Below are 18,012 nucleotides of genomic sequence, written 5' to 3'. Positions count from 1 at the left end.
TCCCCAGGAGTGCTATGGTGAATTTACCCAGAAAATCTCCTGAGAAATCGCCCAGGAATTCCCCTGGAGGTACACAAGAAGTTTCTCAGGAAATTTCCAACAGAGTTCTTTCGGAAACCAACCAGAAATTCCCTTAGGAACTCCCCCAGGAAACGCATCCTGACAAACCTCCGAGAACTACCCCAGAGGTTCCACCCAGGAATTCCTTTGGAAATTCCGGAGTACCGATGGTCATAAGATTACTCCAAAACTTTCACCCGAAATTCCCGCGAAGATTCCCTAATGAAATCCTTTGGAAACTCTCAAATTTTCTCAGAAAATTTCTTCATGTTAGATTCTCACAAAATTTCCTCTGTTGACTCCATCGGGAATTCCTCCGAGAATTGCTTACAAAATTCCTTCAGAGACCACCTCAAAATCATCCGGATTTCTGAGCGCGGTATTCTACGGCAATTCCCTCAAGAATGCCTCCAAAGATTCTCCGACGAGTTCCTCTTGAAATTTCCCCAAGAGTTCCTCTGGAAGTTGCCTCAATAGTTCCTCCAGATTCAACCAATAAATGTCTTAGAAATTTCCTCAGGAATACCGCCAGAGGTCTCTCTGGTAGTTTCTCTGAGGGTCCCCAGGAGTAGACCTGTACGTCGATTGAAAATAAAATGATCATTTTCATTGAGCGGCGAAGGCGTCACGCCGGTGGTGCGGCAGCGTGAGTCAGTGTGAACTTATTTCATGCCTTGAAAATTCTCCGAAATTTCTCCGGAAGTTTCTTCAAAAATACATCCAGGAAATCCTCTTGAAATTTCTCCAGCTATTACTCCGGAAGTTCTGTCAGGAATTCATTCTGAAGTTTCTTCAGCAATTTTAAGAAATTCCTTCTGAAACTTCCCTCAAAAGTTGCTCTGGAAGTTCCAGCAATTTCTCGAGAAGATCCGTCCGGAATTCCTCGGAAAGTTCCTTCTGAAATTTCTCTAGAAGTTCATCCATTCCTCCGGAAGTTCTATAAGCAATTCCTCCGAAAGTTACTCCACAGACAAACAGACATAGCACATTGAACATTCACTCATCAAATTCATCGTCGCACAAACACTAACGACATCTATTGTTTTCACTGAGTTGGGTAAATCACGAACCAGATGACGGTAGTGAGCAAACGTCAAACGCCCACCGTAAGTTCTTCCAGGAGGTCCTCCGGAAGTTCCTCCATGTATTCCTTCGGTATTTTCTCCAATAGGTATCCCGAAAGTTCCTCCAGGAGAGTCCTCGAAAGCTCCGCCGGAAGTTCATCAAGGAAAGTTCATCAAAAAGATCTATCAAGAATTCTTCCGAAAGTATTGCCATGAATTCCTTCAAAAGTTCTATTACGAATTCCTTAGAAAGTTCTAACAGGAATTCCTCCAGAGATTACTTCGGGAAATCCTCCGAAAGTTACTACATGAACTCCTTCGAGAATTTCTCCTACGAACCCCTCCAGAAGCTTCTTCAAGAATTCCTCTGGAATTCCTCTAGCAGTTCCTCCTGAAGTTCCTTTAGGAATTGCTCCAAAAGTTCTTCTGGGAATTACTTCGGAATATCCTTTAGGAATTACTCCAGAAGTTCCTCTAGGAATTGCTCCGGAAGTTCCTTCAGGAATTCCACCGGAAAATCCTTTTGGAATTCCTCTTGGGATTCATCCGAAATTTACTCTAGGAATTCCTCCGGAATATCCTCTAGGAATTCCTCCGGAAGATCCTCTAGAAATTTCTCCAAAAGTTCCTCTGGAATTGCTCCGGAATATCCTCTAGGAGTTACTCCGGAAGTTCCTCTAGGAATTGTTCCGGAAGTTCCTTCAGGGATTCCACCGGAAAATCCTTCTGGAATTCCTCTTGTGATACATGCAGAAGATCCTTTAGCAGTTCCTCCGGAATAGCCTCTAGAAATTCCTCCGGAAGTTCCTCTAGGAATTTTTCCAAACGTTTTTTTTAGGAATTGCTCCGGAAATACTTCTAGGACTTCCACCAGAAGTTTCTCTAGGAATTCTTCCAAAAGTTTCTTCAGGAATTCCACCGAAAGTTCCTTCTGGAATTCTCCTCCTCCTCCTCCTCCTTTAGGAATTCCTCCTCATCCTCCTTTAGGAATTCATCCGGAAGTTCCCTTAAGAATTGCTCTGGAAGCTCCTTTATGAAGTTCAATTAAGAATTCCTCCGGGAGTCCCTTTAGGAGTTCCTCCGGAAGTTCCTTTAGGAATTCCTCCGGAAGGTCCTATAGGAATTCCTCTGGAAGTTCATTTAGGAATTCCTCCGGAAATTCAATTAAGAATTCCTCCGAAAGTTCAAATAGGAATTCCTCCAGAAGTTCCTTTAGGAATTCCTCCAAAGGTTCTTTAGGAATTCCTCCGGAAGTTCAATTAAGAATTCCTCCGAAAGTTCCTTTACGAATTCCTCGTTTGTAAATTCCTCCGGAAGTTCGATTAAGAATTCCTAAGGAGGTTCAATTAGGAATTCCTCCGGAAGATCCTTTATAAATTCCTCCGGAGGTTCTTTTAGGAATTCCTCCGGAAGTTCAATTAAGAATTCCTCCGGGAGTTCCTTTAGGAATTCCTCCGGAAGTTCCTTTAGGAATTCCTCCGGAGGTTCCATTGGGAATTACTCCGGAAGTTCAATTAGGAATTCCTCCGGAAGTTTATTTAGGAATTCCTCCAGAAGATCAATTAGGAATTCCTCCGGAAGTTCATTTGGGATTTTTTCCGGAAGTTCAATTAGGAATTCCTCCGGAAGAAGAAGAAGTTAAATAAAAACACAATAATAAAGGAAAAAAACTGATGGGAACTTTAGTCGTTTATTGCTCTCCGGAGGTGCAAATCTGATCGATCATCTGTTCACCAAGAACGCGCGGACCACAATAGCGTCTGTTTCCCTTGTTAGGTTGGCTGAACATCGTCCTAACGCCTGCGGAGAACCTCAAGCCATGAACTAAGGGTTCATCGGAAATTCAGCGGGTTCGTGTCATGCCTTGCAAGCCAGCATTTTAAAATCCAAGCAACGAATAATCAACAAGTCCGCAAAGTCCGGTTCGCAAACAAATGTAGAAAACTACAGCGATGAATAGGACTTAATTTTATTAAATTTAATAGGGATTTTAAGCTCGGACATGCAACTGCAAATCGCCTAACTTCATTAGGCGGAGAGCACATTTGCCATTGTACTGAAGCAATGCGGATTCGACATTGTACCGCTGCAAAAAGTGTGTGTGTGTGCATCATTGCATTATTCCGCAAGGGAAGACATCAGTTTGTGTTTTCTTCACTAGAATACTAATTATTCGGTTTCCTTGTCAGCTCCGTACTATTCAAGAATTCTCAGTAGCGCAATCGCTTCTTGACCATTACTTATCCTATCTTTTTGCACAGTACTTTAGCAGGGCTTCCGAAGTAATTCCTGGAGGATATTCTTGAGAAACTCCCGAAGGAATTCCTGGAGAAACTTCCGAAAGAATTCCTGAAGGAAATTCTGAAGAAATCGCTGTAGGAACTTCCGAAGGAATTCCTGGAGGAACTTCCAAAAGGATTCCTGGATGAACTTCCGATGGAATTCTTGGAGAAACTTCCGAAGGAATTCCTGGAGGAACTTCCAAAGAAATTCCTGGATGAACTTCCAAAGGAATTCCAGGAGGAGCTTCCAAAGGAATTCCTGGAGGAAATTTCGAAAGAATTCTTGGAGGAGCTTCCGAAGGATTTCCTGGAGGAACTTCCGAAGGAATTCCTTAAGGAAATTTCGAAGGAATTCCTGGAGGAACTTTCGAAAGAATTCCTGGATGAACTTCTGAAGGAATTTCTGGAGGAACTTCTGAAAGATTTCCTGGAGGAACTTCCGAAGAATTTCCTAGAGGAACTTCCAAAGGAATTTCTGAAGGAACACCTGGAGGAACTTCTGAATTTATTCCTGGAGAAACTTCCGACAGAATTCCTGCAGAAAATTCCGAAGAAATCGCTGTGGGAACTTCCGAAGGAATTCCTGGAGGAACTTCCGAAGGAATTCTTGGAGGAACTTTCGAAGGAATTCCTGGAGGAACTTTCGAAGGAATTGCTGGATGAACTTCCGAAGGAATTCCTGGAGGAACTTCTGAAAGATTTGCTGGAGGAACTTCCGATGAATTTCCTAGAGGAACTTCCAAAGGAATTTCTGAAGGAACACCTGGAGGAACTTCCGAAGGAATTCATAGAAGAACTTCCGACAGAATTCCTGCACAAAATTCCGAAGAAATCGCTAAAGGAACTTCCGAAGGAATTCCTGGAAGAAACTTCCAAAGGAATTCCTGGATGAACTACCGATGAAATTCTTGGAGGAACTTCTGAAGAATTTCCTAGAGGAACTTCCAAAGGAATTTCTGAAGGAACACCTGGAGGAACTTCCGAAAGAATCCCTGCAGAAAATTCCGAAGAAATCGCTGTAGGAACTTCCGAAGGAATTCCTGGATGAACTTCATATGGAATTCTTGGAGGAACTTCCGAAGGAACTACTGGAGGAACTTCCGAAGGAATTCTTGGATGAACTTCCAAAGGAATTTCTGAAGGAACACCTGGAGGAACTTCAGAAGGAATTCTTAGAGGAACTTCCGAAAGAATTCCTGCAGAAATTCCGAAGAAATCGCTGTGGGAACTTCCGAAAGAATTCTTGGATGAACTTCCGATGGAATTCTTGGAGGAACTTCCGAAGGAATTCCTGGAGGAACTTCCGAAGGAATACCTGGATGAACTTCCAAAGGAATTTCTGAAGGAACACCTGGAGGAACTTCGGAAGGAATTCCTACTTCCGAAAAAAATCCTGCAGAAAATTCCGAAGAAATCGCTGTAGGAACTTCCGAAGGAATTCCTGGAGGAACTTCCGAAGGAATTCTTGGAGGAACTTCCGAAGGAATTCTTGAAGGAACTTCCGATGGATTTCCTGGAGGAACTTCCAAAGAATTTCCTTGCGGAACTTCCGAAGGAATTCCTGAAGGAAATTTCGAAGGAATTGTTGTAGGAACTTCCGAAGGAATTCCTGGATGAACTTCCGAAGCAATTATTGGAGGTTCTTCCGAAAGAGTTCCTGGAGGAACTTCCATAGGAATTGCTGTAGGAATTCCCGAAGGCATGCTTTGAGGAACTTCCAAAGGAATTGCTGTAGGAACTTTCGAAGGAATTCCTGGAGGAACTTCCGAAGGTATTCCTGGATGAACTTCCGAAGGAATACTTGGAGAATGTGCCGAAAGAATTCCTGAGAGTACTTCCGAAGGAATTGCTGTAGGAATTTCCGAAGGCATGCCTGGAGGAGCTTCCAAAGGAATGCCTGGAGGAAATTCCGGAGGAATTCTTGGAGAAACTTCCGAAGGATTTCCTGGAGGAAATTTCGAAGGAATTCTAGGAGGAACTTCCGAAGGAATTCCTGGAGGAACTTCCGAAGGAATTCCTGGATGAACTGCCGAAGGATTTGATGGATGAACTTCCGAACTTTCATAGGAACTGCTGTAGGAATTCCCGAAGGCATGCTTTGAGGAACTTCCAAAGGAATTGCTGTAGGATTTTTTGAAGGAATTCCTGGAGGAACTTCCGAAGGTATTCCTGGATGAACTTCCGAAGGAATACTTGGAGAATCTGCCGAAAGAATTCCTGAAGGTACTTCCGAAGGAATTGCTGTAGGAATTTCCGAAGGCATGCCTGGAGGAGCTTCCAAAAGAATTTCCTTGCGGAACTTCCGAAGGAATTCCTGAAGGAAATTCCGAAGGAATTGTTGTAGGAACTTCCGAAGGAATTATTGGAGGATCTTCCGAAAGAGTTCCTGGAGGAACTTCCATAGGAATTCCTGGATGAACTTCCGAAGGATTTTCTGGATGAACTTCCGAAGCAATTATTGGAGGTTCTTCCGAAAGAGTTCCTGGAGGAACTTCCATAGGAACTGCTGTAGGAATTCCCGAAGGCATGCTTTGAGGAACTTCCAAAGGAATTGCTGTAGGAACTTTCGAAGGAATTCCTGGAGGAACTTCCGAAGGTATTCCTGGATGAGCTTCCGAAGGAATACTTGGAGAATCTGCCGAAAGAATTCCTGAAGGTACTTCCGAAGGAATTGCTGTAGGAATTTCCGAAGGCATGCCTGGAGGAGCTTCCAAAGGAATGCCTGGAGGAAATTCCGGAGGAATTCTTGGAGAAACTTCCGAAGGATTTCCTGGAGCAAATTTCGAAGGAATTCTAGGAGGAACTTCCGAAGGTATTCCTGGATGAGCTTCCGAAGGTATTCCTGGATGAGCTTCCGAAGGATTTCCTGGATGAACTTCCGAAGAATTTCCTAGAGGAACTTCCGAAGGAATTCCCGAAGGAAATTCCGAAAGAACTGTTGTAAGAACTTCCGAAGGAATTCCTGGATGAACTTCCGAAGGAATTATTGGAGGATCTTCCGAAAGACTTCCTGGAGGAACTTCCAAAAGAATTGCTGTAGGAACTTCCGAAGGCATGCTTGGAGCAGCTTCCAAATGAATTGCTGTAGGAGCTTCCGAAGGAATTCCTGGAGGAACTTCCGAAGGAATTCCTGGAGGAACTTCCGAAGGTATTCCTGGAGGAACTTCCGAAGGTATTCCTGGATGACCTTCCGAAGGAAATCCTGGATGAACTTCCGAAGGAATCCCTGGAGGAACTTCCAAAGGAATTTCTGGAGGAACTTCCGAAGGATTTCCTGAAGGAAATTTCGAAGGATTTCCTGGAGGAACTTCCGAAGGAATCCCTAGATCATCTACAAATTCCCCCGGAAATTCGTTTACGGTATTCTTTAAAAAAATTGTCCAGAAATTGCTACCGTCGGTTCGTTTTCCAAATAATAGGCAAATCGGCGTGATATAAAATAATTGGCGGCGTGGTTAATTTTCTTACGATTGCGCGTCGATTTATTCTTGACGGCCGCTATGGCGTGAGAAAACCACTGATGATGGCTACGTGCGCGGCAGCGCACATTTCTACTTATATGGTGGTAGTAATTGGCATTTTTGGCTAGTTCGCCTCGTTAGATGCGGCTGAACATCGTCCAAGTGCCTGCGAGGGTCGCTAAGCAAAACTGTAAACTATGATGTTTCGGAAATGTATGGTTTGGTGTTGGAGGCCCTTCTAGCCAACCTTTAAAAACTAATGGCCCATTTACATATTCGCTAATACTAGCACTATCCTAATCCTAATACTAATGCACTATCCAACAGTACTAGAGCGATATGAGCACATTGTAAAAAGGAATTATCATCGCTCATAAGCGATAATAATCAACTAGCGAATACGAACCGGAACGGTCGGCAAAGACCACAGCTACGACAGCAATTGGAACTGCAAATCTTTTCGTTGAGCGCAAACGCATAATTTCGGATTCGATATCGTAGCACTTCAGGAGGTGTATTAGAATTGAAAAATGGTGCGAACGTTTAGAGGTAGCCATGTCATCTACCAGAGCTGCAACAACACGATCTGGGAATACCTTTTGTAGTGCTGAAAAAAAATTCAGAGATGCATACACATTCCAAATGCACTGATGATGGCAACCCATTATATGTACGCGCATTATGAATACGCCAGATGTTCAAGCTGCCCTATCGAAATCATCATACGATACTTTAAGGCCCAGGTTGGCCAGGAGGAAGCGATTAGTCCTGGCATTGAAAAGTTCAACTCCTGGCTGAAGAACGCAAACAACCTGCCACTAATTGATTTCGCCGCTTTCGAGAACATGGCCATTCGCAAGAACTTACTTTCTTCCGTATCGGTACATCTGCAGATCACTAAAACCGAGAAATAGTTGATCTGTAACTAATCTCGAAAAAAAACTTTGAAAAAAACAAAACGTCACTTTACTTGCGGAATAATACATCCAAGATGAATACACAGCTAGGTGTTTCAATTTGCCAAGTTTATGGACGAGAAGAAGGCGGGGGTGAAAAATTCATTTTCGGTGCAAAACATAAACAAACTGGCTGGCTCTCCCATACTAAAATCCAAGATGGCTGAATCGTGAATTTGGCAGATTGGAACACCTAGTGGTGTATTCATCTTGAATACATCAGTGCATTATTCCGCAAGGAAAGACGCCGTGTTTTATTCACTGCAACACGCCTGCTATTGCCTAATCATTCGTTTTCCTTGGCAGCTCCGTACTGTTCAAGGAATGTCAGCAGCAAAATCATTCCTTGACTACTACTTGTCCTATCTATTTACACGATTTACACAGTACTTTAGAAGTCCATACCACCCTTTAAGGGAAGTATTCTAAGTCAACGTGTTGATTACCATTAAATAGTTCATGGGAAACTCTACGGAACGATTTTTCAGAAGAACGAAGTAGACAGAAACTGCGATCAGTTGGAAATTTTCGCTGCTGTCATGTCAAGCTAGAAGGAAAATCTACTCACTCATAAAAGAAAGGTGGAAAACGATAAGAAACAGATCCTTGGATAACTCAAATTAGATCGCGCGTGTATCATTCATTCATTTATTTAGTCTACATTTAAACAGATATTACTGAATCAACAATTTGACGCCACAATACACGGTTCGAGACAGCATCTCTCCATCCTCGAATACGCTCCACTCTCGCCAAGTCGTTTTGCACCTGGTCTGCCCATCTCGCTCGCTGCGCTCCACGTCGTCTCGTACCTGCCGGATCGGAAGCGAACATCATCTTTGCAGGGTTGCTATCCGGCATTCTTGCAACTTGGCCTGCCCATCGTACCCTTCCGGCTTTTGCTACCTTCTGGATATTAGGTTCGCCTTTGAGCTGGGCGAGCTCATGGTTCATTCTTCGCCGCTACACAATGTCTTCTTGTACACCGTCAAAGATGGTCCTAAGCACCCGTCTCTCGATTACTCCGAGTGCTTGCAAGTCCTCCTCGAGCATTGTCCATGTTTCATGTCCGTAGAAGACAACCGATCTTATTAGGGATCGTTCAACAATGATGTCACAGGTTATAGGGGGGGAGGGGGTCTAAGATTTTGTGACAGTACATGTACTAGGTATACAAAAAAGCGTGACAGAGGGGGGAGGGGGGGGTCCAGAAATCCCAAAAAGTAGTGGACGTCATATTTGAATCACCCCTTAGCGTCTTGTTAATGACACATTTGGTGCGGTGGCGAATCTTTTTTGACCGCAGTTTCATCTGGAGCCCGGAGTAGAAACTTCACTTATGATGCGCCGTTGTATTTCTCTACTGACAGTTTTATCAGCCGTTAGCAATGATCCGACACACTTAACTCATTTCACCGTATTCGGTAAATTTTACCGAAATCTCAACAGCAGAACTGTTCGGTAATATATTTTACAGGTTTTTTGTAAAATATCTTGGCTGTGCATATGCACAGCATATGTTTCGAAAATGGACAAATTGATATGAAATTTGCGAAAAAGAATCCACGTGTCTTGGAGGGACTCGAACCCTCAACCTCCTACTCTCTAGATAGGCGTGATAACCCCTACACAACAAGACCACTTAAAGGTCACGTTTGCGGAAAAGCCATCAGAATCCGAGTACCAACCTCCACCGCGGTTAGCTCTCTTTTTTGCAAATTGAATATCTTTCGGATGCTTGATTTGTCCAATCTCCACATGCGCTTTACTATTGTATATCCACAGCCAAGCGAGTGCACATTGTTTATTAAACGAGAGGATCGCACTCCATGCCCCCCAGTAACTGTCTGGGCGGGACGGTATAGAATGCGAATTCAATCGCACTCTGCTGTGCCAAAGGCTTGCTTGGCTAAAGCATTTGATGAGTTTGGGGTTATCACGCCTATCTAGAGAGTAGGAGGTTGAGGGTTCGAGTCCCTCCAAGACACGTGGATTCTTTTTCGCAAATTTCATATCAATTTGTCCATTTTCGAAACATATGCTGTGCATATGCACAGCCAAGATATTTAACAAAAAAATGGTTTTCGTACGGCCGAGTTGCCGAATAATATGCAATTAATTGAGGTTTTTTGTAATTTTTTCCATTGCTCAACTGTCAAAATCACCGAAAATCAGTTAAATTATTTACCGAACAGTTCTGCTGTTGAGATTTCGGTACAATTTTACCGAATTCGGCGATTTATTTCAAGTGTGTAGGTAGACGAATTCCTCGACCACCTCGAAGGTATACCCGTCTATCGTAACACTGCTTCCCAGGCGGGTCCTGTCACGCTCGGTTCCGCCCACAAGCATGTACTTTGTCTTTGACGCATTCACCACCAGTCCAACTTTTGTTGCTTCACGTTTCAGGCGGGTGTACAGTTCTGCCACCTTTGCAAATGTTCGGCCGACAATGTCCATGTCATCCGCGAAACAAATAAATTGACCGGATATGTTGTAAATCGTACCCCGGCTGTTGCACCCGGCCTTTCGCATGACACCTTCTAGTGCAATGTTGAACAACAGGCACGAAAGTCCGTCACCTTGTCTTAGTCCCTGGCGCGATTCGAACGAACTGGAGTGTTCGCCCGAAATCTTCACAGTTTTGTACACCATCCATCATTGCTTTGATCAGTCTGGTAAGTTTTCCAGGGAAGCTATTCTCGTCTATAATTTTCCATAGCTATAAGCGGTCTATACTGTCGTATGCCGGGTCTGCTAGTAAGTAAATAAAAATAAGTTCGCGTCATATCGTGTTTCGTTGATCAAAAAGAACGATCGCGCAATCATCGGAAAAGTTTGTTCTACTTTGCATACGAGTGATAAGCGAATAAAAAACAGTGCGCGCTCTTTCGTGTTTCGATGATCACACAGGACAGGACGATCGTGAATAAGGCCGATACAAATATTTAAGAACTATTTTGTCTCCCCCCTCGGATTTTTTTTGCCAAAAAATAATATTTTGAGGGGGCAACAAAATAAAATTCGGATAATTTTGAGGATTTTCAAAACATTCTTTAACAAATCCGAGGAGCTTTTTTATTTTTTTCATTTTAATATTTATTTTTTATTACCTCCCGCCCCCCCGCTTGACCTTTCAGAGACCAGTAGGACAAAAAGTTAATTAAATATTTGTAACGGCCTAATTAGTGTTGTGTTGTAGTTGAAGACTAGCAACCCTATAACCAGAGACCGGCGGAGTGAAAAACCGTCGAAATGGCAACGTATGAAAATGCATGAAATCGTGAAAATGATACTGGCAGCACTTGAACTTTTTGCTTGCTTCTTATGAGTGCAAAAAGTAAACAAGTCGAAATGGAACCGCTTTTGACGGTTCGATTGGAAACAAGATGGCGTCTTCGCCGATCTCTTATTCTAGTATTTCTACTGAAGACGACTATTTTTGTTGCATAAGCGCTCTATCATCTTCCATTGCTTGTTGGGAAGTCTGTTCTGCTTTGTGCGAGTGCGGAAACTGATTAACAAATGAAAATTGATGCGCATCTTATCATTTTTCGTTGACCACACAGTACAATCGCGTGATCATCGGAATAGTTTTTTCTGCTTTGTGCGGTCGGTCAAATGTGTTTAACCTTGATAGTTTTGGGAAAGTGAGTGCTTCGACTATGCGTCCGATTTGGGAATCTTGGGCTCTTTCATTAGCCGCTAATATGTGAAGGCCGACGATGGTCCTTCGTAGTTTAGTTGTTTAAAAGCACTAATCTAGCGTACTGAGGGTCATGAGCTCGAGTTCCATCGAATAACAGAGGTTACCTCCAATACATTTTTAAATCCAAATCTTGCATATAATATATATCGGAGCTTTGCAGATTAATGACCATGTCGAGTGGCCAATACCCGAAAAATAGGCATTTATCTTTTATTTAGCTGAGGAAATGCCATTTATAGTTGAAAAGCAGGTCAAGCTCCAGTTGGAATGTGGAGTAACAAAAGCAATTGATCACACGAATAGAAGCTATATTGGCAATCAATTCATCACACAAAAAAAGCGTTCCCGAATTCGTGAACCAGCAAAACTTCACCGTGATTAGAATCACTGATTCACTGATCACAAGTCACGTTTTCCAGAACGATTAAAAAACGCAACTAATGTTTCTGAAGCCGTGCTAATTATGCTTGTTCACGAATTCGTGAATGCTTTTTTTGTGAGTAAAGCTTAGCCTATAGAAACACATATTTTAAAATTAGTACAGTGCCGTTAGCGTTCTAGTAGCTTTGCTCATATTGGCTTTTTTTACAACTTCTGCTATGCTAATCATTAGATGATAGTAACTAAGTGAAAAAGCAACAATCTTCAATTTAAACGTATGAAAGTAAATATTAATAAATGCTATTATCTATATTATTGAAACGTAGAATTTTTCGAATATGGAAATGCAAATGTTTGACGTTATTAAGAGGTTGAATTCTGGTTAACATGTTTCATTTTACCAATCCGAAACGATTGCTGAGCTAGCAAATAATAGCATTGTCACTGTCATTGCTTGTCTGCTGGGGCTTCGTATTGAAATATGTAGAAAAATATTAAACATTACCCTTGCTTCACAGCAAACGTGCACACAATTCAAATAAATTATATCCGAAGATTTCTTTTCTCTCAATCGACCGCGAACACAAACACACCCAAATATAAACATTGTTGCCTCTTTTGAGCAGCCCTTCCCTAAATATGGTATCCCACTGTATCCACTTCGGTATCTCTATCATAACTTATCTCTCAACCGAGCCCCACCAACAACCGCCCATCACCGACAAAACTCCCCAACCCAATCAGTATAATCCAATTCGTTCGAATACGAATGCGTATTGTCTTCGGAGGAAAACTGCATTTATCTTCTATTGTCTGGAACCCACCCACAAAAAAGGACTTGACAAATTCTATTCTCTCACCCATTCGCTATTCGATTTTTCCGTTTCCGATCATCCACCTCCGCAAGCCGGAGCAGGAAGGTAACGAATTCCACGTCGTTCTTGAACTGCAATAGATTCCGCAAGGTGTCCCACTTTTCCGCATTTTTCGTACCGATGTAGATATTCTTGCTAAAGTTCTGGTGCCGGTACTTCCTCACCCGATCACCAGCAGCCGCGAGGGCCACCGGCGTACCTGCCGTGTTGCGGTTCGAATTCGGATTGCTGATACTGCTACTACTACTACCGGAACTGATGTTGCCGCTGGTGTTTGGGTTATTCGATGTACAGCTGGATAAGCTGTTACCGTTGGTAGTAGCTGCTGGTGGGCTTGGTGCTCTGACTAAAGGAAGACTTGGTCCGGCGGTCTGGAGAGCATTTCCGTTGGCCAATATTCGAGCATTGCTCTGGTTGCTGCATATGCTATCCGTATCGCTGATGTTTCCGTTTTCCACTGCTGAAAGCGATGCCCTCTCAACAGGAAGGGCGTCCGCTTCCGGTTTCTCCTCATTATCCGTATTTGGTTCACTATTGTTGTTACTTTGAATACTGGCTGGTATCTCCGATTCCGTATCACTGTCCAACACTTTTGACATCGTATCACGCATTCCTGGCTACTATTTTTCCTCGAACGACTCGCCACAGGAAATAGTCACCATTTCCAACCACTTTGAACAGAAATTTTCACTTCTTTTAAATGCCTAAGAAAGCGCCCGAGCTTCCATCATCCTGGCAGACTGCATCAGATATCTTTTTTTCGCAGCCCCCATTATTTCACTCTCACATTCACTTTCACATCGCAATCGAATAAAATGTCTAACTTTTATCACCATACATTGCGAGCGAGGGCCGAACAGCACAAAAAAATCCTGGAGGCTGAATGCCAGCCCCGCGATGTCGACGGCTGCCCGACTGACGACGGCGATGACGACGATGATGGAGCCCACTTTTGCAATTTTTGGGAGGAAAATCCTAGCCCGATCCAACAGAAATCACTATTCCATCAGCCTTCAGCCCAATTTTCCACTATTCCAAAGAATTGACCGCGCTTGAATTCACGTAATCCAGTTCCGGGCCCGGGCACGTTCTGTTTTGGAAAACTTTTCAACCATTAAAGTCAAACTTTTCCCTGTAAAAATTGCAACTTTAAAACGGCGAAAAACTCGTCAAGATGAAACTTTTCATCTTTAATTCTATTTTTTCACTTTCCCACCCCGAACGCATACTCTCGCTCTCAATTCCAGGAGATGAAATTCTGTGTATGATGGATTCAATGTATTCAGTGGGAGCCCACCCGCCACCACAGCCGAGGAGCGAAGCATTTTCCGCGCGCGCTCTCTCCTCTCAGGCGAGCGAGCGGCGGGTGGGCACGTGTGCGCGTGTATGGGTGTATGTACACAAACCTACTCCCTGCGAAGGACGAGAATGTCCTTGCCAGGGGAGAACAGCATTGAATGCTCCGATGGAAGATAGTGGCAGGGAACGTTGTCATTTTTACCGCATTGAGTGTAGAAGAAAGCAAACGTAGAATAAGAACCATTTCGACATTAGGTACTTTGATCCTCAGCCTTGGGCACTGTCAACTCGACTAATAACCTGGATTTATTATTATTATTATCTTTATTTGTGAGGTTTTCGGCCCTGGGCCGGTTCACCTCGTACTACTAATAACCTATTCAGAATACAAAATTTAACATTTAGTAAATAGTACATATCACGATGTCGTAGTTACCAGATCTAATTTTTAGTAAGAATAAAATATGAGATACAAAGATACTCTTTATCAAGTAATAAAGCTCATAGTATGAATAGTCGGGTTTTTGTGAATCATTGTTATCACTGAGGTCTTCCATTGTGCATCACTTTAGTGCTAACTTCATTAGAGTATGAAATGTATGCCTATTAGAAAAACAAAATGTTGAGTGAATTATCCAAATTTCCCGGAATTTTTTTTAAGTTTATAGAACATCCCACCATCCCTGAAGGGTTTCAAATGTATGAATTCCCCAAAAAGCCAACATTTTGCAATCCTTTGGTCGAGAATATTTCCGAACTTTCAAGTAAATTGATTCTAAATTACTTCAAAAAGACTACTGAAATTAAATTATGTGCTTTTTTAAACATCTGAGTAAGTTTTTGAATCTTCTTGCCATATGTTCACATAATTTGATTTCCCTTTTTTCATATTGAATATACTTACTTGATACTTGATACTTGATGGGCTACAGCTCTTCGATGAACCTACGCCGAATGGAGTATCCTTCTCCACTGGACTCGATCCTGGGCCAATCGTTTCCAGTCGCCCTGAACATTGAGCGCCCTCAGGTCCTCTTCAACTGCAAAAAGCCATCGTGTATGCGGCCTTCCACGAAGCCTGCGGCCTCTTCCGGGTTCTCTATTAAATATTATCTTCGCTTGACGTTCTTCCGGCATACGAACAACGTGACCAGCCCACCGTAGTCTGCCGTGTTGTATAAGCTTAATAATATCCAGCCCTTTATACACCTGGTACAATTCGTGATTCATGCGACGCCGCCAGACACCGTTCTCCTGTTTACCGCCGAGTATTGTCCGCAGCACCTTACGCTCAAACACTCCGAGAGCTCTCCGATCAGCCTCCTTTAACGTCCATGTTTCATGGCCGTATAAAGCCACCGGAAGAATCAGAGTAGTATCCAGCGCGAGTTTTGTTTTCGTTTGCAAACTACGGGACTTAAGCTGGTTACGAAGTCCGTAATAAGCCCTATTTGCAGCTGCAGTACGCCTTTTAACCTCGCGGGTAACATCATTATCGCACGTCACTCATGTTCCAAGATACACAAATTCTTCTACCACTTCAAATATTCTACCATCCTGCACCATTTCGCTACCACCACCACTAATGAACCCACGTTGATTGCCAGCGACCATGTACTTCGTTTTGCTGGTATTGATCGTTAGTCCAATCCTCGCTGTCTCCCTCTTAAAAGGCACAAAAGCCTCTTCCACGGCACGGCGATCAATTCCGATAATATCGATATCGTCCGCAAATCCCAGGAGCATATGCGATTTTGTGATAATGGTACCGCTTCTTTGCACACCAGATCTCCTAATCGCTCCCTCGAGCGCTATATTGAACAGTAGGTTCGAGAGTGCATCACCCTGCTTTAATCCATCTAAGGTAACAAATGACGTCGATATTTCATCCGCCACCCTTACACTTGATTTCGATCCGTCCAACGTTATACGAATCAGCCGTATCAGTTTCGCCGGAAAACCATGTTCAAGCATAATTTGCCATAATTCATTCCGTTTCACTGAATCGTACGCCGCTTTGAAATCAATAAACAGATGATGTGTCTGCAAGTTGTACTCCCGGAATTTATCAAGGATTTGTCTCAGGGTAAACATTTGATCCGTCGTTGATCGGCCCTCACGAAAACCTGCTTGGTATTCGCCGACGAAGGACTCTTCAAGCGGTCTCAATCTGTTGAACAGAAAACGGGACATAATTTTGTACGCCTAATTAAGGAGGGTTTTTTTCCTCGGTAATTGGCGCACTCCAGTCTGTGCCCTTTCTTAAAGAGAGGGCAAATGAGGCCGTCCAACCAGCTAGCAGGCATTTCCTCGTCTTCCCATATTTTCAACATAATATGGTGCAGAACTTCATAAAGCTGCTCACTGCCATGTTTGAGAAGTTCAGCCGGGAGCTGATCCTTCCCCGCAGCCTTATTGTTTTTCAGCTCTTTGACAGCTTTTTTAACCTCATCTAGTGTAGGTGACTCCACAGCTTGTCCATCGTCGCTAATATTTATTCTGTTCACCGATGCACCGTCACTTCCTCCATTCAACAAAGTCTCGAAGTGTTGCTTCCACCTGTTTTCCACTTCAGTTTTATCTGTCAGCAAATTCCCTTGTTGGTCGTTGCACATGACGGGAGATGGCGCTGTCTTTCTCCGCACGCCATTGACAGACTCATAAAACCTCCGCATATCGTTCTGCTCCATTTTTTCCTGCGCTTCACTAATAACTTGTTCTTCGTACTCTTTTTTCTTCCTGCGGTGGGTTCGTTTTTCGGCTGCTCTTGCTTCCTTGTACCGATCTCTATTCGATCGGGTACCTGACACCAACATCCGGCTTCTGGCAACGTTCTTCTCGTCTGTCACTCTCTGACACTCCACATCGAACCAACCCGTCCTGGGTCGCCTCTGTGCAGTGCCTACCACTTCTCGTGCTGTTGTGCTCACCGTTCCATGGATCGACTCCCATAGATCGTTGATGTTGTCGCTAACGTTGATTGCACTTATCCGTTCGTCGAGCTTCTGGCGGTACTCAGCCGATACTCCTTCCGCCGACAATCGCTGGATATTGTAACGCATCGTTCGCTGTGATCTTTCGTTCGATACAGTTGACAACCGTGATCGAATTTTACTGACAACAAGGTAGTGATCAGAGTCAATGTTCGGACCTCTGAATGTCCGCACATCGATAACATCCGAGAAATGGCGCCCATCCACCAGAACATGGTCTATCTGGTTGCAAGTTTCACCATTTGGGTGTCTCCAGGTGTGCTTTCGGATATTCTTTCGTGCAAAATAGGAATTGCTTTACTGATGGCCATCCCTCTGGCAGCAGCAAAATTTACTAGCCGTAGGCCGTTGTCATTGGTAGCGGAGTGAAGGCTCTCCCTACCGATTATGGGACGGGAAAAGTCCTCTCTACCGACCTGAGCGTTAGCGTCTCCGATAACAATTTTCACGTCATTCTTTGGGCACTCTCCATAGGCTTTATCAAGACATTCATAAAACGTGTCCTTCACGTCGTCGGATTTATCGTTTGTCGGTGCGTAAACGTTGATTAGGCTGTAATTGAAGAATTTGCCCCGTATCCTCAACACACAGATTCGTTCGCTAATGGGTTTCCACCGCATCACTCGCTTCATCTGCTTGCCCATCACTACGAAACCAACTCCATGCTCTGCTTTTTCACCGCCGCTGTGATAGATGTTATACTTGAATGCAGTATTGGTCGTGGGGTCCACGGCTCGGAATTCACGTTCTCCGGATCTAGGCCATCGGACTTCTTGAATAGCAGCCACGGCTCACTCGTCCAGGTTCATTTAGGGTCCTGACATTCCAGGTACCGAGTTTCCAATCATAGTCCTTATTTCGTTGCCGGGTCGGTTGCCAAAAATAACGTTCTCTTTTTCTTCTATCTCCATTTTTCGTGGTATTTGAAAGGC

General features: G+C 43.6%; 1 protein-coding gene across 4 annotated transcripts in view; it reads right to left on the bottom strand.

Annotated features, from left to right (window-relative positions):
• Positions 1–13,974, bottom strand: part of LOC134205678 (uncharacterized) — a 54,950-nt gene extending 40,976 nt beyond the window's left edge. For all 4 annotated transcript variants that reach the window (XM_062681189.1, XM_062681190.1, XM_062681191.1 and 1 more), the window contains exon 1: positions 12,774–13,974. In XM_062681189.1, coding sequence (XP_062537173.1) covers positions 12,774–13,399 — 626 coding nt within the window. In that variant the 5' untranslated portion in view covers positions 13,400–13,974. The remainder of the gene's footprint in view (positions 1–12,773) is intronic.
• Between the last annotated feature and the right edge of the window lie 4,038 nt (positions 13,975–18,012).

Source organism: Armigeres subalbatus, chromosome 1, assembly GCF_024139115.2.
Source record: "Armigeres subalbatus isolate Guangzhou_Male chromosome 1, GZ_Asu_2, whole genome shotgun sequence".
NCBI classification, from domain to species: domain Eukaryota; kingdom Metazoa; phylum Arthropoda; class Insecta; order Diptera; family Culicidae; genus Armigeres; species Armigeres subalbatus.
This window is presented reverse-complemented; position numbering and strand designations above follow the sequence as displayed.